The sequence below is a fragment of the Notamacropus eugenii genome, chromosome 1, assembly GCF_028372415.1.
Source record: "Notamacropus eugenii isolate mMacEug1 chromosome 1, mMacEug1.pri_v2, whole genome shotgun sequence".
NCBI classification, from domain to species: domain Eukaryota; kingdom Metazoa; phylum Chordata; class Mammalia; order Diprotodontia; family Macropodidae; genus Notamacropus; species Notamacropus eugenii.
This window is the reverse complement of record NC_092872.1, coordinates 475,849,721-475,873,819: the sequence shown is the minus strand read 5'-3', so window position 1 is coordinate 475,873,819 and position 24,099 is coordinate 475,849,721. Positions and strand designations below refer to the sequence as shown.

At 42.9% G+C, this 24,099-nt stretch overlaps 1 protein-coding gene across 6 annotated transcripts in view; it reads left to right on the top strand.

The window, feature by feature from the left end:
* Positions 1 to 24,099, top strand: part of CDH22 (cadherin 22) — a 150,589-nt gene that overhangs the window by 55,606 nt on the left and 70,884 nt on the right. For 4 of the 6 annotated variants that reach the window (XM_072632381.1, XM_072632386.1, XM_072632385.1 and 1 more), the window contains exon 3: positions 17,549 to 17,843. In XM_072632381.1, coding sequence (XP_072488482.1) covers positions 17,549 to 17,843 — 295 coding nt within the window. Of the gene's footprint in view, positions 1 to 5,135; positions 5,501 to 12,467; positions 12,715 to 17,548; positions 17,844 to 24,099 lie in introns of those variants that run through there. The other 2 variants (XM_072632383.1, XM_072632384.1) reach the window with 2 other exon arrangements.

Genomic DNA, 24,099 nt, shown 5'->3' with positions numbered 1-24,099 from the left:
ATACTTCTACTGAGTCTGTACCCCAAAAAGGTCAAAAGAAAAGGAAATGGATCCATATGTACATAAACATTTATAGCAGCTTTTTTGTGGTAGCAAAGAATTGGAAACTGAGGTAATGCTCATCAATTGGGGAATGACTGAACAGGTGGTGATGGAATACTGTTGTGCTGTAAGAATGACAAAAGGGGATGGTTTCAGAAAAATCCAGGAAGACTTACACGAACTGATACAAAATGAAGTGAGAAGAACTAGGAGAACATTGTATATAATGACAGCAATATTGTAATGATAATCAACTGTGAAAGACTTAGTTACTCTGATCAATATAATGATTCATGATGATTCCAAAGAACTTGTGATAAAAAAATGCTATCTACCTCCAGGGAGAGAACCAATGAACTCTAAGTATAGATCAAAGCATATTTTCAGATGCCTTTTAGTGTGTGTGTGTATGTGTGTGTGTGTGTGTGTGTGTGTGTTTTAATTATGGTACTGTAGTAATTGTGTATATTTTCTTGGTCCTATTTTCCTCACTTCATATCAGTTTGAGTCTTAACAAATGAATACATTCTCCATATTTGCTATTTTGTAGGAATAGTGATTAGACCACCTTAGAAATGTGGTTTCATTGGTATAGCAGACTAGAGCAGGAAACTCTCCATTAACACACATTAGCATCTTCTCTATATTTTAAAGTCTTCAAGAGTTGCCCAGAAAATTGACATAGGGGAAAATAAGGAATGTTTAGATTCAGAAACCTTGATTTGAATCCAACTTTATTTCTTCCAACCTTTTAAACCTTGGATAAGTTACTCCCCCTTTCTGAGTCTTAGTTTTCTCATCCCTAAAATGATGAGGTTTGGACTAGATGATCTAATGACTTGCCCAGGGTCACACAGCCAGCATGTGCCAGAAGTAGAACCTGAACCTTTGTTTCCCTGTCTCCCTCTCTACTACATTATGTCATCTCTCATTGTTTCTAATAGTACAATGATATTCCTGCCTTCATATATCTCAGAATCCTTCATAGTCTTTGTGTCTCATTGCATAACAACATACCACAGTTTATTTTGGAATTCATAAACTGATGGGAACCCACATCATCTCTAATATTTTGTTATAACAAAAAGTCCTGCTATGACCATTTTGGCATCTACAGGACCTTTCTTTCAGTCTTTGACTTCTGTGGGTTATCTGCCTGGTTGTGGGATTATGGATATGAATAGTTTAGTAACCAATATATGAATAGTATGTATGATTACGTTTAATAAGTATGAATAATTTAGCAGCTTTTCTCATTTAACTTCATATTGTTTTCCAGAGCAGTTAGACCAATCAACAATTCTAGCAGTCAATTAGTGTGCTATACTTTCCTCTATACCTTTTCACCTTGGCTATTTCTATCTTTGACCACCTTTGCAAATTTGAAAGCTGTGAAGTTAAACTCTGGTGCTGCTTTAATTTTAAGTTACTTTAAATTAAATTTTAATTTAATTTCTTAATATTAGTTATTTGTACCTTTTTGTATGGTTGTTAATAGTTTGCATTTCTTCTTTTGAAAATTCTTCATATCCTTTGACCACTTAGCTATTAGGAAATGACACTTAGTTTAATGTAAACTTAATTTATATTAAAACATTTTGAAGTTATGTGAGAAAAGTTATTAAATTATTAATCTATATGTGTGCATACATATACACATATATAACATAATATATATATTTTACATAATATGTTTCAAATTCTCATATATCTTCTTTATCAGACTTTTATCAGAGACCTTACATATAAAAATCCTGTCCTCCCCCCCACCAATCAACAGCTTCCTTTTACTTATTCTGGTTGCATTGATTTTGCTTGTGCAAAAGATTTAAATTTTGCAAAATCAAAGTGAATACTTTGCATTTCGTGATCCAACCCCTTAATTTTGTAGATGATGTAAATGGAGCCCTAGTGAGGTGAGGATGATTTACCCCAGGATAGTGAGTAGCACAAATGCTTACAAAGCCGTAGAATTAGGCCTTGATTAGGAGGAATCTCCATGGGTTCCTATGAGTTGCCCAGGGTCACACAGCTGGCATGACATCACCAAGAGAAAGTGTGTAGAAGGGGGTCAAGAAAATCTTGAAAGAAATCTTAGTGGCTTATGTTGTTCAGTAGTTTCAGTTGTATCTGACTCTTCATGACCCCATTTTGGGTTTTCTTGGCAGAGATACTGGAGAGAGACTGGCCATTTTCTTCTCCTGTTCATTTGACAGAGGAGGAAACTGAGGCAAACAGTTAAGTGACTTGTCCAGGGTCACACAATTAGTAAGTGTCTGAGGCTGGATTTGAATTCCCAAAGATGAGTCTTCCCGATTTTAAGTCCACTGCTCTATCCACTGCACTACCTAGTTACTTGTTTTATAGAACTTTTAAGCAAACAGCCCTAGAGAAGCCATGTGACTTGATCAAGCTCAAACTGGAGGAGGAGGATAAACCCTGACTGATTTTCTGCCTTGGCTTCCCTGGGAGAGATTCAATTTGATTCAACAAATATTTATAAAGTGAAGTGAAATGTACTAGGTGCTGAGGATTCAAAGACTAAAATGAAAAAAGTCCTGCTTTCAAGGAGTTTATATTCAAAGAGGGGATATAATATATAAATAGAGCAAATAGAAGATCATTTGAGGAGGGATAGTAGTTGGAACCAACACTAATCCTTGAAGAAAGACCAAGGATTCGATGAGGTTGAGCTGAGGAGGGGATGGATTCCAAATGTGAGAGGCAGCCTGTGGGAAGGCACATGGGCAAGGGCCGGAATGCAGAGTTCAGGGATCAGCGAGCAGGTTAGTTTGGCACATGGAAGGAAGTCATTGAGAAATGAGCCTGGAAAGCTAGATTGGAGCTCAGCTGTGGAAGGCTTTAAACACTAAGGAGAGAAGTTTGTCTTTTATTTTCCAGGCAATAAGAAACCACTAGAACATTAGAGAAGGGGGATGGGGTCAACATGATTAGACCTAGGCTTGGGGAAAAAAAAGACTTTTTTTTTTCATCTCTGTGAAGGATAGAGCAGAACAAGGAGAGACTTGAACAGAGAACTTCAATTGTGAAGCTATTGCTGTGTTCCAAATGAAAGGTGATACAGCCTTGAACTAGGGAGGTGGCTGTATGAATGGAGAAATGAGGATGGATGTGAGGTGTTAGGGTGCACTGGACAAGATCTGGTAACTGGTGACATATGTGGGGGTGAAGGAGAGCAGGAAGCTGAGGATTATCATCTTCTTGACTAGAAGAATGGTGTTGCCTTCAACAGAAACAAAAATTTTGGAGGACTCATGGGTTAAAGGGGAAGATGATACATTCTATCTTGGATCCATTGAGCTTGACATGCCTATGGACCAACCAAATGGTGGTACTATCACTGAGAAGAAAGTTTGGAGCTGGAAGTGGGGATGTAGAGATGATAAGTGAAGCCATGGAGGTTTCTATGTTCCAGTGACTTGCCCAAGGTCATGCAGCCAGTATGAAATCACCAGGAGAAAGGACATAGAGAGGAGAGAAGGGGGCCTAGGAAAGTGGCTTGTGGTTCACAGGACTTGGGAGAAAAGTGAGGCAAAGTGTATTGGCCATGACCATATTGCAAAGTCATAAAAGGAAATGTGGCACAGTGGAAACATGTATGTTTGTAATGAGAGGACCTTGATTAAATATCTCAGTTCTGCTTCTTACAACCTGTATTACTTTGGGTAGGTCACTTGATCTTTCTTTCAAATAAGGTACTTGGACTAGAGGACCTCTCAGGGCCCATTTAACTCTAAATCTACAATTCTGTGATCTTGTGGGATGGTAGAGCTAGATTTCCAATACCAATTTCTTGAAACTTAGGTCAGGGAATTCCTATTATGTTATCATCTCTACCATAATAATAGTAGTAGCTGGCATTAATATAGTGCCTACTATGTGCCAGGCACTGTGCTAAGTGCTTTACAAATATTACCTCACAACAACCCTGAAAGGTAAGTATTATCCCCATTTTACAGAAGAGGAAACTGAAGTGGAGAGAGAGGTTAAGTGACTTGCCCAAGGTGACACAGCTAGTAAGTGTCTGAAGCTGGATTTGAACTTAGATCTTTCTGGCTCCAGGTCCAGCATTCTCTCCACTGCACTGCTAACTGGCAGTCAGTCATTGTCTTCACGTTTATCACTATCTCCTCCAACCAATAATAACTAGCTTCTATAACAGCACTTTTAAGTTTACAAAATGCTTATCACATGCTCATTTGAGCAATACAACAGCCCTTTGAGGTAATTGCTAGAGGTATTATTATTTCCATTTTACAGATGAGGAAACTGAGGCTTGGAAAGATTAAGCCAAAGTCTTTCTTTCAGGGCTGCTTGTTCTGTCATAAGAGAGCCTGACTTATCACAAGCACCTCAGGGTCCAACTCTACCATTTCAAGGGTAACCCTAAATGGATTTTGAAAGTCTGTCATCAGTCCTGTGGTCCTCAGGGTCCCTTATGCTACAGAAGCCCAGAGAAGAAGCCATTTAGAGTCATAGACTGTTAGACATGGATGACTGCGCTCCAGGGGAAGAAGGTTATCCTATTTCTCTGAAAATAGTTGCCCATGATCTGATTTCTTTTCATCCTCATCTACTTTTTCTCCCTCTACACCCCAATTATGCCATTTGGGATCATAGAATTTAAATCTGAAATACATGTTAGAGACCATTGAGATTCAACAGTCTTCATTTTTCCTATTTCAAATGAGAAAACTGAGACTTATAGAAGTAAAAGGACTTGTCCAAGGTCAAACAGGCAGTAGGGGGTAAACAGGATTGGCTCACCATGCAGTGGATAGATCAGTCAGTCTCCCATTTCCTACAAAGCTGGGCCTTTTTTGTCCTCATCATTGAGGCAGGGACCTCCAGTCATCCTTCCCCAACTTCCCCTCTCCTTGAAATGCCTGGGTCTGGGGTTTTAAAAATAACCTGTCCCCGTTCTGCCTCACCCTCTTCAGTCAAGTCCCCCTACTCCAGGGGAAAGGTATTCTTCGTACTTTCAGTTAATTCACAGTCTCCCCCACCCCCACCCCCACCCCAGGGAGCCGCTCCGAGCATCCGTCCTTGTCGAATTCCAGAGGTAGCCTAGCAACAGCCTCATTTCCAGAGTGAACCCCGGGCACCTAGAGCTAACCCATTTTACAGCCCTTTTCCCCATCGCTCACGGCCGTCATCCATCGTCACCCACCATCCTGCCCTTGGCTCCCTCTGCTTCCTCCCCCCACCCCCAATTAGATCCCACACTGGGCTGCTAGCCTAGCTTTCCCTTCTCCAGTTCTGCCCACCCCCCTCCAGCACCCAAGCCTGTATCCTCACCCCAAACCTCTCCCCAACACCCACCTCTCACAACCTCCCCCGAACCAACAGCATTTCCATAAAATCTGGGTACTTTGGCTAATCCCTTTTCTGAACTGTAATTTCCCCCGAGGCCTCTGTCAGTTGGATGTGGATTTCGGTAGGATTTAAAAAAAATTTTTTAAAGATAGAATTATGGGGTCAGCACTTGTTACCGACTTCTTCGGGCGGTGAGATCTATTTTAGATATATGATGGGATTAAAGCGGGGGAGGGGGGGAAGCAGATTTAATTAAGTTGCTAATATTTAAAGAAAATTGATGAACTACTGGTTTACGAGGGGCTGCAACATGAGAGCCGCTCTCATTAATGGGGAGCGTTTTGATTTGATCTCCTTTCTGGTTAAATCCCGGAGTCGTTTTATTTGTGTATCCACGCTGTCCATTTAATTGTTTTTAATAAGGAAAAACGTACCTCTGTTCACATTTAATTTTGATTTAATTAGGAGGAAGTAATTAATGGGCTCATAAATCGCACTTTTCAGCCCCCCAGGGAGAGGCCAACTACAGCTCTGGTATATTTCCCATTGTTGATGGGAGAGGGGTGGAGCTTAGAGGGCCTCTGCCCAAGCCTTTTCCCCACGAGCTGAGCTGGGGTTGGGCTGAGAAGAGCCAGGCTCCAGGGATGGAACTATACTCTAGAGTCAGCACAGTAGGGGAGAAAGCAGCTGTCTACAAGCCCCCTTTTCTCTTCCTCCCCACAATTTGTTTTATAACTCTCTATCTGTCTTATATTGTTATATATTGTGGCTATCTGTGCTGGTGTCTGAACTTCTATCCAATCATAAACTCCAGGAATCAAACTTTGTATGTTTTGCAGTGCCAAGCAGTACTCTGCACACAATAAGTGCTTAATAAATGTCAGTTGTATGGTATAAATCAGAATATGCCAACGACCTCAGAGGAGTACAAAGTACCAGATGATGGAGAGATCACTTCCACCTTCCGCCAGACGGCCTCCTGGAGGCAGTGACATTTGGGCTGAGTCTTGAAAGGATGAGGTTGTCAAGATTAGGGAGGAAGGGACTAATATGAAAATGTCTCTATTAGGAATGTATGTGTAGTGCCCATATCAGATTGCACGCCATCTTGGGAAGGGGAGGAGAAATTTTAAAATTTATGGAAATGAATGTTAAAAACTAAAAATTAATAAATTGAAAAAAATACTTCCACAAAGAAAAGATTAGGGAGGAAGAGCTGCAAATATTAGGTCAATTTTCCTGAACATGTGTGAGCAGGAGGATAAGAAGACTAAGGAGATCTGACTTTCATGCAGCCGAAGGAGCACTGGATTTGGATTCGAGGGAACTGGGCTTGGATTCTGACTCTGCCTACTTGTTTGGTGACCTTGGGTTGGTCATTTCATTTCTCTTCCTTCTCCTAAATTTTCTCCTTGGTAAAATGAAGGGCTGGGCTTAAATGACCTTTAAGGATCCCTCCAGCTCCAGCACCAGATCTTCCAGTGACCTTCTTAGGTTTCATCTTGATGTGAGATCTTTTGATGAGATGGTAGTTGTTGAAGGATGGAAACATGTTGTATGATTATTATTTGGAAGAGATACAGTAGCCAGAAAAGCTGGGCTGCTTTAGGAGAGGCCCAGTTTCCAGAACAAGGACAAGATTGGTAGTATTCTGTTTGGTTCTAAATAACTGTTGTTTTTGAGAAAATCCACTGATGAACTGCAGACTGTCCAGAGGAGAGCAGCTAACCTGATAAGGGACCTGGAGTTCACACCATATGAGGTTGGGATGGAAACTGCATGAAGGCAGAAACTATTCCCATTTTTTGTTAGCCTCAGCACCTAGGACAGTGCCTGGAACATTGTGTATGCTTGTTTGATTCATCAGCTAAACTAACTGGGAATTTTGAGTCTGGAAAAGAGAAGTCTAAGAGGAGTAATGACACTTGATGACAACTGTCTGAAAGACTGTCACGTGAAAGGATTAGACTTGTTCACTTTGGCACCAGAGAGCAGGACTGGGTGGAGTGTGCAAATGTTCTGCAGGGGCAAATTTCATTTTAATGTAAGAAAAAACTTTCCAGTTAGAACCATCCAGAAAGGGAATGGGCTTCCTTGGGTGGTAGAGAAGTCCTTGTCATAGTAGACCTTCATTGAGGATGCTGGAGCAGAATTGTAGATTTAGAGCTGAAAGGGACCCCACAGGTATTAAGTGCCAGAAGCTGGATTTGAACAAAGGTCTTACTCCATGCCGATTCCTCCTAAGGTCTGCTCTGTGATTCCAAGATCGTTGGTGCCTATGTCTAGTCTCACATGGCGGCAGTAAAGTAAAAGTGATTCCTCAGCCAGTGGGGCTGAGTACATGGTCCCTCTGTCTAATTTCAATCAGCTCCTGTGAGCTTTCTCCCTTAGCTCCCCCAGGAAAGGACTACAGATGTTTACTCACTGAGGCTGGGCTTGGAGCCCCACCAGGTTAATCAACGGTGGATACAGTCTTTGGTTCTCGGGGAGCTTAGAGTCTGAAGAAAAACCCCCAACAAAGAAACCCCCAACACAGAAAGTCATTTCTGCCAAAAAGTTCAGGTTTCTCTATGCCTGGAAAGATTTGCATCTGTTCACTCTGATTTCGCTGCTGGAGCCAAGACATCTGCTTTCTGGTGTGTCTCCCTCCCCAGAAGTTTCTAGCCCTTTTGCCTCCAAACTGGTTCAGACTTAATTCTCCCTCCAGTGTTGGGACCTTGGCTGGAGACAAATACACTTCTCTCCAGAGTTACCTCCAGAAAAATAATAACAACTTAACATTTATCAGAGAACCAGAGCCGGAAGGGACCTTTAAAAGACAGAATTTCTGAGCTAGAAGAGACCTTAAAATACATAAAATAGAATTTACTTCTGGAAGGGGCCACAGTGCACAGAATGTTAGTGCTATAAGCACTCCAAGAATATAGAATGTCAGAGATGTCAGAATATTCAATATGGAATGTTAGTGCTGGAAGGGACCTTAGAACTAAGAATTTTAGAGTTATAAGAAGATTTAGGGATCATTTAGTCCTAGCTTCTCATTTTACAGGTAAGAAAACTGAGGCCTAGAGAGGGAAAATAATTTGCCCAAAGTCACATAGCAATTTAGGATTAGAATCAGGAATAGAACCTTGGTCATTACCTAAGCTGCTTAACACTTTACAATACCCTGAGATATATAGTACCAGTTTTACCCCCATTTTACAGGTAAGAAAGTTAAGGCACAGGTTTAGTAACTTGCTTGTAATAAGTACAATTGAAAATGAATCTCAAACCTGGGTCTTTCTGCTGTTGTAGACTGCCAAATCCAAGGTCCTAGGAGCCAAAAGGAGAGCGAGCCCTATTTGGTTCTGTAGTCCCTGAAGGTCTGACTATCAATCTTAGAGTGAGCTCCACTTTGTAAATTGCAGTAGAACATCAGTGACATCACCCTTAAGTTGTCTCCCTTTCCCCCCTCCCTTTTCCTTGCAGCCTCTAAGGTTCATTACAAGTGATCCTGTCTGACTTAAGCCTAGTGCTCATTGTTGTCAATCACCTGAGACGGAACTGGTGTGAAGAATATTCTCTATGCAAAAATTGGGGCTTCCCAGGCCCTTCTCCCCAACCTTGTAATTCTGATATTCAAGGCAGTTGACTGGAAAGGGCCCTAACCTTCTAACAGTCCTGGGTTCTAATCTCAGCTCTGTCGCTAGAATGCTAGAACTTTAGGTTGGAATGGATCTTGGGAATAATTTGATGCAACCCTATTATTTTACAGAGGTGGAGACCCACCAGGGCAGAGAAAATACTACTCTTCCTTGATATTCTGAACTCTGGTTAAGGGTACATAAATTAATTATTTACCTAGGACTAAAACCTCAAGTGCTTGACTCCAAGTCTAGTGTTCTTGAGACCACATAGCAGTACCTCCTGAACAAACTTGCAGGATCATAGAATTTAGAGCTGAAGGACCTTAGAGGTCAACTAATCCAATGCCTTCGTTTTACTAATGAGGAAAGTGAGTTGAAATGATGTGGCCAATGCAGGTAATAATGTGGGCAATCAGCAGCTAAGCCAGGATTTGAATTTAGGCCTTTGGTTCCAAATTCAGAGCTCTCTTCTCTATGTCATGAATTTGCTATGTCATCTTGGGCAAATAAGTCAGTTGCCCTCTCTGAACCTCAATTTACCTCTTTGTAAAATGAAAGCAATTGGAATGTATGACCCATGAGGAGATACCCCAACTCTACCCAATAAGAAGACAAATGGGATGAAGCCGTCCAAGATGGGGAAAAAAAGCAGCCCACACCACCTAGGTCCTGGGTATAAATTCTGTCTGGTGGAACTGTGTGTCTGAAAGGTGGATTATAGAACTGCCGTTTGGAAGATTGAATGGCCCATAAACATTTTCATATTTCATTAGCCGATTAATGGACGTCTCTCTTTTTTTGGCAACTTTGCTGATTCTCAGCAGAAATTGCGGGGAGTAAATGGTGGCGTCGGGTGGAACCTTCCCGGGTCCCCGTCCCCTTATAGATTGCCCCAATTAATGCCCGTCTCGGGCTCCACTGAGATGCATTCTTCCTGTCCAGTTACTGTTAATAGATTTCTCATAAGTGGCTGGATTGTAAAAACCTCATAACTCAGTTTAATGCCACCAATAAAATTATCTCAGGACGGTCGGCCCTGAATCACTGGCGGTTCCTGGGGATGAGAAGGCCTGTCTTTCCTGTTTGCTTTTTACCCTTTCACTTCCTCCCTCCATGGAGGGAAGCAGGGATTGGAAGAGAGAGGCCTGGGGTTTCCCTTCTCCATCCTAGCATCACAGCCGGACTGAGTGTCAGGGGTGGAAGGACTTTGCTTGGGACACTCCTTGGTCACACAGCAAGGGCAGAAGATGACAGGAACCTGAGAACTGCCTGGGATCTGGGGAAAAGGGAACATATTTACCCTTGAGAACAATGGAAGGATGCATGTTCTGCTACTTTAAGGGGAACCTGTCCTATGGACCCTAAATCAGTAGGAGGATTTCCCTTTTCTCCTCTTCTTCCCCCCCACTACCTTATAAAATTGGGCCTATGAGGCAAAGTCTTTAACTTAAAGCCATAGAACAGGTGGCCCCTGGCCCCTGTGGGAGGCTCCCTGTGCCTCAGGCTCCCTTCTGCCAAATACTGAGGCCCCAGTTACCAGCCCAGAGCCAGCCCCAACACCCCAACCATTATACAGTGTAGTGAAAAAATCAGTGGCCCAGAAGTCAATAGATCTGGGTTTTATTCCTAGTTCTACCACTAATGATGTGTGACTCAGGTCATCTCTCAATGGGCCTCAGTTTCCCTTTCTGTAAGATCAGGAGGATTGGACTGGATGATTTCTGAGTTTCTTTCTAGCTCAAACATTCTGTGTTCTAAGGCAAGGAAGTTTCCAACCTTTCTGAGTATGAGAACCCTTTTTAGATGTCAAAAAATTTTGCAGACCCCCCACATGATAGCAGTTACGTTCACACTGCATATTTTGTTGGAACTAAATAAAGATCAAATTGACAGTGCTGGGTGCACATATGGATTTGAGCACCCCTGAGAATAACTATGGGTTTCCTGGGGAGTCTTCAACCCACAAGTTGGGAACACTGTCACTGAGTTCTTTCATGTTCTAACTTGCTATGTTCCAAAGGTTCTTCCAGATCTAATATTCTATATTCTAGTAAAGTTCTAGAAATCTAGGACTATTCCCCTAAAGTGTCTCCCCACATGTGGTTTAGCCTAGACTGTTCCAAACTCATTTTGACTGTTATTATCCATGACCTATCTGCTTTCTAATTCTTTTTAACTGGTTTAATTTTTCTTGTTCTGGAAAAAGGAAACTAGAGTACAGCAGGCAAGTGGTACAGCCTCTGGACACAGGGTTAATGCCTTCTTCAAAGCAAGTTTCTGGCAACTGGAATCCTTGATGGTTCTGTCCCATATCATAGTCTCCTGAGTTCCTACCAGGCTGACTGTGGGAAGGCTGTTTGGATTTGCCTAGGAGCTGCCACCCAGCTGTTCCCTCTTTTCCTCCTAATAGCCCTAGGATGAATAGCTGTGATGGGTATAAACTAAGAGTCTTCCATCCTTAAAGCCTCATTTCAGATTATTCAGTATAAAAAGAGCACTGGCCTTGCAATCAAAAGGCCACCTCTGTCACTTCTTACCCATGTGACCTTTGGCGAATCATTTCATCTTGCTTGACCTCAGTTTCTTTCTCTATAAAATGAGGGGGTTGGGTCAGGTGACCTCTAAAGTCATTTCCAGCTCTAAGTCTCACCTCTTCCAACAAGCTGGCGCTAGAGATAGAGAGAAGTGGAGCTCAGGACTGAAACAGATGTGTATGCACACACGTATGTATGTACAAGTGTGACCATGGAGGGAATGGACAGTTGCTGTAGCTAAGTTTGTCCTCTCTTCAGCAATCTAACTCTCAATCAGGAAGGCAACAATAAACTCTCCCAAACTACTCTAGCAAAAACTCAGTAAAGTGAACACTAAGGGCTTAGATTTGGATGGACACTAGGAGCTTTGGCTGGGAACTGAAGGCCTATGAACCTAGAGGGTCTAGGAAAGGTGTTCTTAAAACCTGTTTGTATCATAAACCCTGCTGGAATTCCAGTGAAGCCCTTTTTCCGAATCATATGTTCTCAGAATAAAATACATAGGATTACAAAGAAAATCAATTATATTGAAATACGCTTATCAAAACATAAATTTTTTTAAAACCACCAAGTTCATGGATGCCAGAGGCTTTTACTCTGCTCTAGGCAACTTGGACCACCCTTTGAGGAGGCTGAGATTCCCCATTTACTCTCTTGGCCTATTGTCCTACATCCCTGAATGTATGGACGTGTTTGTTTAAGATTTGGGCCCTGTTCATCCTTCAAAACCCAGCTCAGGTCCTCCTTCCCCCGTGAAGCTTTTTTCTGACCATCTCAAACAACAGTAAGCTTTCTCTCCTTTAAACTCTTAACAACGTTGAGATTCAAGACCACCTAGTTCAGTTGTCAATAATTTTTATAATTATTCCTTCTGTGTAAATTTTGCATCTCCCCTCCCAGAGCCTGGATGCTGATTTGTTTTGTTCTATCTTTTACTGGCCCCTCCCCAGCCCCACCACAGGACTGAACACACAATAGGTACTCATTGAATAGTCATCAGTTGTGCCATGGACCCTTTGACCCTGACATCCAACAGCCATTTATTGAACACCTACTATGTTCAGAGTCCTGTGCTGGGCCCTGGAAGGATATGCAGAGTTTAGATAAGACGTGTTCCCTGCTGTGGGAGTTCTCAGGCTAGCAGCAAGATAAGACATACACAGCATTACATGGTGAGTGTATTAGAGGGGTGCAAAACAGGTAAGTAAGTGCATTGCAGAAGCATTGGTAAAGTAGGCCATTTCTGCCTGGGGCATCGAGGAAGATTCATGGGGGAGATGTGGTTTGAGTTGGGCTTCAAAGGAGCTATTGGAATTCATCAAGCCAAGTGAGAGAGAGAGAGAGGGAGGGGAGGGCATTCCTTCCAAAAGGTTACTGAGGTAGTAAATTTCCAGAGCTGGATTTCAAATCCCAGTTCTCTGATTCTTAATCTAGAATCCTTTCAACCACATCACACTGCTTCCTCATCTATCAATGACTGATTGTATGACCTTGGGCAATTCCTTTCCCTTCTCTGGGCCTCAGTTTCCTCCTCTGCAAAATGAGGGGGGTGGATTAGAAGAGTTTCCTGGGGATATGAACCCAATGTCTCCCCATCCCAGGACTATACTTTGTCTCAACCATGGCAGAGGAATGATGTTGGCTGCATCAGCTTTATCCCACTCCATTCCCTTTCCATCCCCATCTCACACACTCCATTCATTCCAATTCTGCATTTCTCTTTGTGCAGGATTGAGCCTCTCCTGTGGACTTAGCCTCGTTAAGGAGAAGATACATCCCCGTAGGAGCTTATAGTCCCATGAATGAGATAAGGCTTACATGAAACAGTTAAGTTCCAGTACAAGGGTGTGAATGATTTACTATCAGCATGAATGACACAGACAGTAAGTGCTACAGGAATTCAAAGGAGGAAGAGATTATGTGGGCCACAGTGATGAGGGAGGCCTCACCAAAGCCCTAGTACTTGGCCCAGCCTTGTAGGATGGGAAGCTTCTTAGAGGAGGGGGTCTTAGCTGGGCCTTATAGGATCCTAGAATTTGGAGATGCCTGGGATCTGAGAGATCCAGATACAATCTACCATGTTCTGCCACTTTATCTTACATGTGAGGAAACTGAAACCGAATGAAAGATGTGGGACTTGCTCAGGGTCACATAGGTAAAAAGGCAAAGCCAAGATTTGAACCCAGGGCTTTGGAATCTAAAGCCAGTGCTTTTCCCTGACATAATGTAGGGTTTGAGAGGAGATGAAGACATCAGAAGCAAAGGCTTAGGGGGGACCAGGGTGGAGTGTAAAGCATGTGGCAAAGCATCCCTCAGATGGATCAGCTCAGAAACCCTGTTTTGGAAGCATAGACTCTCAGAGTTGAAAGAGATGGGCATCTATTCCAACCCCTACTTGAAGCAAAAATCCACAGTGTCCATAACAGGGTAGTCATCCAGTCTCTGCTTGAGCATCACCAGTGACTGGAGATTCACTATCACATAAGACAGCTCATTCCATTTTTAGATAGCACCAGTTATTAGAAAATTCTCCCTTATATTAAGCTGCAATTTACCTCCCTGCAACTTTTCTCCTTGGTCTTTGTTTTCTGGAGGATAGCTTCGAACCTAGAAAAGCTCAAATCCTGCCTTAGATGCTTGCTAGTTGTATGACCCTGGGTAAGTCTCTCAGTCTCTTTGAGCTTCAGTTTCCTCAACTACAAAATGGGGGTCTGTATGTTAGACTCAGTGGTCTCTAAGATCCCCTTTCAACTCTAAATCTGCGATCCTATGACCTTCTGGTCCAACCCCTTCATTTTGTAGATGAGGAAACCAAGGTTCAGATAGACTTACCCAAGATTTACCCAAGGTCGCACAGGTCCCAAGTAACAGAGCTAGGATTTGAACCCAGGTCTTCTCACTTTGTATCTTCATTTTCCCATTCTGCTTCTCCAATATTCCCTGTGGAGGCACAGAGAACACAGAGAGCGTCCCACTCATGTGACTTAGAGCCCAGTAGACGAATTTGACAAAAAAACACACCACAAGACACATGAGCTTTGGAGAGGTAGGAAGTACTGTTAGAGGTCTGAAGTGTAAAGAATAGGGTGAGAGAAGGTCATTACCCAGTGTAGATGCTTGATGGAGGAGCAGAGGAGGTACTTCTAAGTTTAAACCCAATGCCCTCCCCTCTACATGCTGCCTGGTGTTTAGGGCATTTAAAGAATGGAGAGTGATTACTATATGCCACTCATTAAGAACAAAGAAAATCCTTGTGTCCCCCAAGCCTTACACAAGTCCTGTAAGATTTTACTGGATAGAGTCTTGGAAATGGGCTTTATGAACAGACTGACAATCAGAAATTCAAATTTCTTAACCATTAGTCAGATAGTTGACATCTAGGTGGTGTAGTGGATAGAGCACCAGTGCAGGAGTCAGGAGGATCTGAGTTCAAATCTTACCTCAGACACTTGACACTCATTAGCTTTGTGACCTTGGGCAAGTCACTTAACCCCAATTGCCTCATCTTGGGTCATCTCTAGTCATCCTGATGACTATCTGGTCATTGAATTCAGATGACTGTGGAGGGGAAGTGAGGCTGGTGACCTGCACAGCCCTCCTTCACTCAAAACAAAGTCAAGTGCAAGTCATGTCATTATTTCTCTGATGGCATGGCCTTCTTCATCAATGAAGGACAAACACACACACAGTTGACATCAGAGACTGAGTTAGAACAGGGGGAAATCAAAAGAGACAAACTTGGAGTTATATATATATATATATACCAAAGATTAATTTAACCTTCCCTTGCCAGCAAGTTCACTAGTCACTCCTTTCCTGATCCTTCTTGTTTGGTCGCTTTCAGTCCTGTCTGACTCTTCATGACCCCATTTAGGATTTTCTTGGCAAAGATACTGGAGTGGTTTGCCGTTTCCTTCTCCGGCTCATTTTACAGATGAGGAAACTGAGGCAAACCCTGTGTGTGGGTTGTTTCTCTGACTACGAATGCTTACAGAAAGGGCTTGATTGCTATTCAGTTTGAGGGAGGGATGTGGGAGGGATAGATTGTAAATGTAAACAAACAAATAATTTTAAGAAAGGAAAGTAGGACATCTAATTGTAGAAAATGTAAACTCCGTGATGTAGGGGCTATTTTACTTTTGTCTCTGTGCTCCCCATTCTTTACACCTTGCCTGGCACAAAGGAGACTCTTAGGAAATGTTTGTTGATTGACTGATTGAAGAGCTATACTTTTATTTAGCGAGCAGTAAGGAATTGGGGGATGGGGGTTGAACAGAAGAGTTTTAAGATCATATCTTTGCACAGGAAACAGGAATCTGCTAGTATTTGAAGTATGGATTGGGGGAGGCAGTTAGCAGAGGCATAGAGACCTTTTGGAAATCTTTTGCAGTGATTTGGAGAAAAGGTAGGGGGCTTTTATGAGGTGGTTTAAATTCATTCAACAAAGGTTTTTTTTATCCACTACTGAGTCTAGAGCCAAACTTTGCCAAGTGCTGGAGGAGATGCCAAATTTAGACAAAGTATGGTCTCTGTATTAGTGGAGTTTATAATAATAATATAACTAACATTTGTATAGCACCTGAAGGTTTGTGCAGCATTTTAAAAATATTATTGCGTTTGATCCTTACCCTGGAAAGCAGTTACTATTATTATCCCCATTTTACAGATGAGGAAACTGAGACACATTAAATGACTTGCCCAGGGGCACTTGCTAGTGTTGGAGGATATACTCAGGTTATTCTAATTCTAGGTCCAAGTGTTCTATCCAATGGACTGTTTAGCTACTTCTATTTACAGTCCAGTAGGGGAATATGAAACATACCAAAAAAGTTTGATCCTAATGGACAGTAATACATGCTGTATGTAACACATATGAGTCAACAAAATGCCTTGTGATGTTTCCCTGGGGAAAATAACTTGACTGGGGAGATCAGGGAAGGCTTCATGGATTTAGAGTTGAGATTTAAACAACAGGAGGAATTCAACAGTGAAAGCACTTAGCATATGCAAGACCCTATGCTTGGCACCGGGATACAGTGACAGATCAGTCATTTTAAGGGGTAGTGCAGCCTAGTGGATAGAACACTGAACTTGGAGTCAGAAAGACTGGTTTCCAATTTTGCATCAATATTTTGCTAAATTTGCTAAATTTGACTTAGAAGTACCTCCTCTGCTCCTCCATCAAGTATCTACACTGGCTAGTGACCTCACATCCCATTCTTTACACTTCAGACCTCTAAGAAGCTTAACTTTCTACCTCATTTTCCTTATCTGTAAACAAAGATAATATCACCTATCTTCCAGTGTTATGAGGAATTAAATATGTATATGTGTGTGTGCATGTACGTGCGTGTGTGTACATATATATAAATATATGTGTGGGTATAAATATATATATACACAAACTTAGTGCCGGATAAATGTTTGCTAGCTATTACCAGCCATGAAAAACAGGGTGGTACAGTGGGCTGGGCTGGTTGGATGACCTGGATTTGAGCTCCAGTTCTACTGTATACTTGCTGTGTGACATTGGTGAGTATTTCACCTTTTGTAAAGTCTTTAACACCAAGCAAATGTAAAATGGTGATGGTTTATGACAAAATATGTCCCAGAGTCTGCTCTCTGAGAGCTTAGAGTCTAATAACCATGTTATTGTCCAGCTGTCAGATTTAAACCCAGGAAAATGAGTCTGACTGACTCCAGGCCTGGGGTTCCATCCACTGTGCCACCTAGCTGTCCAAATGAGACATGTGTGAATAAATGTACCAGTCAGCGTAAGGGGATTGTTACCTTCATTGTGATCTCAGATATTTACTAGCTGTGAGACCCTGGGCAAGTCACTTAACACTGTTGGTCTCAGTTTCCTCGTCTACAAAATGAGCTGAAGAAGGAAATGGCAAACTACTCTGGTATCTTTGCCAAGAAAACCCCGAATGGGGTCACTGTCTCCTCTATGACTCTCTCCCCACTTCCCTTACACACAGTGTTTCCTCTCCTCCTCTGCAGATCCATTCTGATTCTGATGAAGGTGATGGCTCTATTAAATACACCATCTCTGGGGAAGGAGCCGGGACAATCTTTCTGATTGATGAATTGACCGGTGACATTCATGCCATGGAGCGGCTCGACCGAGAGCAAAAGACCTTCTACACGCTCCGGGCCCAGGCACGGGATCGGGCCACAGACCAACTCCTGGAACCAGAGTCAGAGTTTATCATCAAAGTTCAGGACATCAATGATAGTGAACCTCGCTTTCTGCAGGGCCCCTACATTGGCAGTGTGGCTGAGCTCTCGCCCATAGGTAGGTGAGGAGGGTCTGTCTGTGGGGCTTGGTTTCTCTGTGTGTCTCTAAGCACATAGGTCTCTGGGAGCCTGCTCTACCTCTTTGGGAGGGCCTAAACTCTGGAATACTCTGCTTGTGACTCAGGCTTCCTAGGCATTAGCTGGCAGTTTTGGAGGGGGTGGGGAGTGATGTTCATTGCCAGGGAGAGGGAGGAATTGTAGTGTGGTAACCTTGGGATATGGAGGAAGCCTCCCAGAGCCCTCGGACTGGGTAGGATTATTCAAACTTCCAAATGTAGCTACAGCTTTTTGCTTCTGTTTGAGGGCTATTAGGATGATCATTTGCTGCTAAGAGAAAATAATGGGTGAGTATAGACATCTAGACACATACATACACCCAGTGACTCAGTTACATCACAGACACACTTGAGATGCATCATGACACAAAGAGAGAATGAACCTCATGTCCAGAGATGCTCAGAATTCACATACACACACATAGAAACATACTCCAAGACTCAGAGAGACATACGGTCACACATTCTCATATACTGAGACACAGATTCAAAGGGATATACGGTCACATATTCTCATGTACTGAGACAGATTCAGAGAGACATACAGTCACACATTCTCATGTACTGAGACACAGATTCAGAGGGACATACGATCACACATTCTCATGGACTGAGACACAGATTCAGAGAGACATATGGTCACACATTCTCATGTACTGAGACATAGATTCAGAGAGATAGAAGGTCACATATTCTCGTGTACTGAGACAGATTCAGAGAGATAGACGGTCACATATTCTCATGTACTGAGACATAGATTCAGAGAGATAGACGGTCACATATTCTCATGTACTGAGACAGATTCAGAGAGACATACGGTCACACATTCTCATGTACTGAGACACAGATTCAGAGAGACATACGATCACACATTCTCATGGACTGAGACACAGATTCAGAGAGACATATGGTCACACATTCTCATGTACTGAGACATAGATTCAGAGAGATAGAAGGTCACATATTCTCGTGTACTGAGACAGATTCAGAGAGATAGACGGTCACATATTCTCATGTACTGAGACATAGATTCAGAGAGATAGACGGTCACATATTCTCATGTACTGAGACAGATTCAGAGAGACATACGGTCACACATTCTCATGTACTGAGACACAGATTCAGAGAGACATACGATCACACATTCTCATGGACTGAGACACAGATTCAGAGAGACATATGGTCACACATTCTCATGTACTGAGACATAGATTCAGAGAGATAGAAGGTCACATATTCTTGTGTACTGAGACAGATTCAGAGAGATAGACAGTCACATATTCTCATGTACTGAGACAGATTCAGAGAGACATACAGTCACACATTCTCGTGTATGAAGACACATAGAGAAATAGACCTCGAAAGAGGAAACAGATGGAAACAAAACAAGCATTTATTAAGTTCTTACTGTGTGCTGGGCACTGTGTGAAGCAATGAGGATACAAAGAAAGGCAAAAAAAGTACAGGGAGCTTATAGTCTAATGAAGAAGACAATGTACAAATACTTATGTAGGTATAGGACATGTGCTATGGTGTAAACTGGAGATAAATGCAGAATTGGAGTGGGGTTCAGGGGAATCTGGAAAGAAATCTTTCCTAAACTGAAACAAACAAGAGACTTAAAGACAGATACATGTACATACATACACACAAGGTAGCCACCTACACATGCAAAAAGACACACAGACTCATGTCCATGGAAAAGAATAGACAGATACTCAGAGCTAGATGTGAGATGTACAAATGTAGATACAGAGAGCAGATACACACATGCTTAGACAAACCGACACACAAAAATGTAAACACATGCTGATGCAGTGAACTAGACACACAGTCTGATGTCCAGAGTTTATCAGAAGAGGAATATGCCTGCCTCTTTGCACTTCCTTGGAGGGGAAACTCTTCCAGATGAGGCTGCAATGCTTTGTCTGTTAGATATTGAAGTTCTTGGGAGGTCACCCCTATCCTAAACTGTCTCAGGGTTGCCTTCTGTGCTGATCTGGCGACTTTGCTCTGACACTTTCTGTAGTCCTCTGCCATCTTGGAGGCATGAGGTTCAGGTGGGAGTCAGGGCCTGGGGCAGAGTGGAGGGAAAACCTACTCTCCCTTGCAGCCCTGAGGCCTGGTCTCTTTCTGTATCTCTACACTGCTTGTCACTAAAGGGTCCAAGGGCAGGGCTTCGAGATGAGCTTTGTTCCTCCAGGGGAGTTCAAGGAGTTAGGTTTCAGGGGCAGGGGGGGTGGGGGTGGGGGTGTGGGGACACATGAGGGCAAAAGGAGTCGTCGTGTTTCTGGAAGTGGTAATTCCCAGCTCTCTCTGGGTCAGTGCGATTGAGAGGTAATGATCAGGCAGCTTCTTCCAAACAATCAGTCCAGGGAAATAGAAGAGGAGAAAGTGGGCCAGGAAGAGTGACAGATGCACAGTAAGGGGAGGACTAAGGAGTCAACTGTGAGCCAGGAGCAGCAGTGTGTACGTACACATGTATCACTCCTCTCCATCTCTATGTGTATTTACAATATGTGTACATGTAGTACTTGTGAATGCATTCATATACATTTAGACTGTGAAAATAACTACACGTATGGATACTGGGTATGTGTGTGTATGTATATATATGTGCTCATGTATATATACACATATATACACATATGTAGTGCATGTCTGCTTCTGAGTGTCTATGAGGGAGGTGTGTGTGTGAGAGAGACAGACCAACAGAGACAGAGAGAGACAAGGAGAAAGGGAGAATGAGAAGGGGGGAGGGAGGAAGAGAGGGGGAGAGAGAGAGAGAGAGCACGCATATATGCCTATAGAAGCAGACAACATAGAGCCCCAAGTTGGAATTATCTGTATCCTTGGCACCATATTTTAGGAGGGACGTTGACAAGCTGTATAACATCTAGAGGAAGGCAACCAGAATTCAAGGGGACTGAAAACTAGATCATATTGGTACTTGATAGAAGGAACCAGGATATTTAGCCTCGAGAAGAGAAGACATAGCAGAAAGGATACCGACAACTTAGTGTGATTCATAAAGTATTGGCCTTGGATTCAAAGGACCTGAGTTTGAATCCTACTTCTAATACTGCTTTTATGACCTTGGTCAAGACACATAATCTCACTGGGCCTCAGTTCTCTCATCTGTAAAATGCGTCATCCACACGATTGGACTAGCATGCCTCAGAGGTTTCTTCCTGATTTAAATCTCTAGCACCATGTATTTGAAAGGATGCCATTGCTCTGCTTGGCCCCACAGGGTAGAAGTAGGACCAATTCATTCAGATCATGACAACAAATATTTATTAAACACGTGCATGTACAAAACTCTTTGCTAAGTAGATGTTGGAGAGATTCAAAGATGTTCAAGGTAGATTCCCTGCCATCAAAGAACCACCAATTACTAGAGGTAAAAGACCCACCGTTAATACTGCTATGCAGTATTCTATAGCAAATACTTCAGAGAAATACAAAACAAAGCATGGGATGAGGTCTGAAAGGGGAGTTCATCACTAATGCAGTGAAGTTACAAGGAGGTAGATTTGGGTTCAGTATAATTAGGAACTTCTCAAAAATCACAGTTATCCAGGAATAAATGGTTTGCCTGTCCAGGTAGTGAGTTCTTTGGTGCTAGAAGACCCAAGCAGAAAATGGATGACTACTTTGAGCCTCAGTTTCCTCATCTGTCAATGGGTGTAATAACTGACTCCTTATAGGGACCAATCAAGTGAGATAATGAATTTTAAAGGTCAAGTGCTGAACCAGTCAGTTGGAGATTTTTAGGAGAGGGAGATCTGATAAAGTGGAAAAAGCTCTGTCCTGGGAAACATGAGTTCTGGGTTCAAGTTCCAGATTCCTCACTTACTAGTTATGTGACTTCAAATAAGTGCCTTATCTCCTTGAGCCTAGGTTTACTTCTCTGTCAATGACAATGACAGTCAGGGAAGTGGTGCCATAGTGCACAGAACCCTGGATCTGGAGTCAGGAAGTCCTAAGTTCAAATCTAACCTGAGACACTTTGTAGCTACATGACCCTGGGAAAGTCACTGAACCTCTTTCAGCCTCAGCTTCCCCTCAATTTGATATACACCAAACTCCTGTCTTCCTTCTTCCCCCCTGTACCTGATGCTTCTACTTCCTTTTCACCTTCTCAGTCCCTTACGATCTGACTTTTGCCGCTATAATGCTACTGAGACTGCTCTCCAAGGGTCATCAATCACTCTTATTGTCAAATCTTTTCCTCAATCTTTAGATCCTACTAAACTTTCTCAATAGAATTCATCACTTCCAAACTCCTTCTCCCTTGATACTCTCTCCTCCTTCAGCTCCAGAGGCACTATATTCTACCTGGTATTCTACCTGCCTCTCCTAACCACTTCCTTCTGCCATTGAATCCTGGGCCATCTCCAGTCGTCCTGATGTATATCAGGCCACTGAACCCAGATGGCTCAGGAGGAGAAAGTGAGGTTGGTGATGTTGCACAACCCTCACTCACTCACATCCAAGTCAACTTCAAGTCATGTCATCATCTTGATGTCATGGTCCTCTTGGAGAACGAAGGACAAACACACAACAACAACCCCTCAACTATAAAATGTACCTGCCTCCCAGGGCAGTAGTGAGGTTCAAATGAACCAACAGATATAAAGTGTTTTGCAAGCTTTAAAAAGTGCCATATGAATGCTGACTGTTGTTTTTGTCATTATTATTGAAAATTAACTAGCATCCTCCCAGAATGGTTATGATCGCTGTATTTGAAGACAAAGAACTTTACTTTGAAAATAGTCTCAGTCACTTACTGGCTGTGTGACCTTGGGCAGATGACTTTCCCTCTCTGTGAGGGGGGAAGGCATTGAACTAGCTGGTCTCTAAAGCCTCTATCAGCTCTAAATCTTAAAGATCCCATGGGAGGTGTGAGTACAATTGTATTTGAGGGGGTAGCTGCTGTAAGTTCACTGAGTTGGTGACCTCTGTGGAAGGACCAGGTTGGTAGAAGAGGGTCTGAAGGCACAGAACTCTGAAGAACTGGGGATAATCCCTGGCTGTTCTTCCTTGGTGGGTGGGTGGACTTCAGAGCCAAAGAAACCAATGAGACCGTTGGGGAAAGAAATTAAATGAAATTAATTTATTTTACTTCAGCAACTTTTAAAGCGGAAGCAATCCCAGCACCAGGGTATTCGACAAGGATCTAGACAGCTTTGAAAATCACTCACATTTACCGAGTTGCCTGATCACCAAATGATGGGAACACGGCCTAAGAGAGGCGACAGTGTCTGTGCAAAATTGGAGATCAGAGGGAGAAGGGAAATACGGCTGGGAAACATGAAAGGCGGCAATCCTTGCAAATTAGCATGCTTAGAAGTTAAAAGGGAAGGGGAGTGTGCAGGGCAGCGTCAGATAGGCCGGGACTCCAAAGAGAGGGAGGGGCAGCCAGAAGTAGGCAGGGAGCCTTGGCCCTGGCTTCAAGTCCCAGCTCCAGTCCCTCAATCTGTCACCCTAGGGCATATTGATTCCTTTTTCTGAACCTCAGTTATCTAATTTGTAAAATTTAGTTAGACTGGCTGATCTCTAAGATCCTTTTCCAGCTCATAATTGTATGTTTTGTAGAATGAGGAGCTCAAGCTGGTGGGGCTCTAAACTCCACTTCCCACTTGCATAGTCTGTGTTTTTGACATGCTGATGTGATCTATTGCCTCTCCCCTGCTACTGGAGGAGCCCTGTCTGCGGGAAGAGGGAGGGATGGTCCCTGGCCCCTTCTCCCCTTTCCTGTCACAAGCAGAAATTTGAATCTGGGGGCCCAAGGACCTATAATTTGCCAAACGGTGCATACGAGTAGGGAAGCTTTGCTCCCAGACACCCCTTCCATGCTCTGAGCAGCTCCCTGCGGGGGAGACAGTAATGCAGTCAGAGCCTCCCAAGACACTCGTTGAATAATAACAACCAACCTTCAGCACTTTGAACTTTTCCAGCTGGCTTTAAAATACATTATCTCATTTTATCCTCACAAGATCATTCAAGGCCAGACAGGATCATTCCCATTTTCCAGAGAAGGAAACTCAATCAGGCCCAGAGAGGAGAAGGGACTTACCCAAGATGATGGTGCTAGTCAATGAGAAAGCTGCTATTAGAACCCAGGTCCCTGGACTACCAGTTCAGTGTTGGTTTTTTTTTGTTTGTTTGTTTGTTTTACCACACTCCTAATCT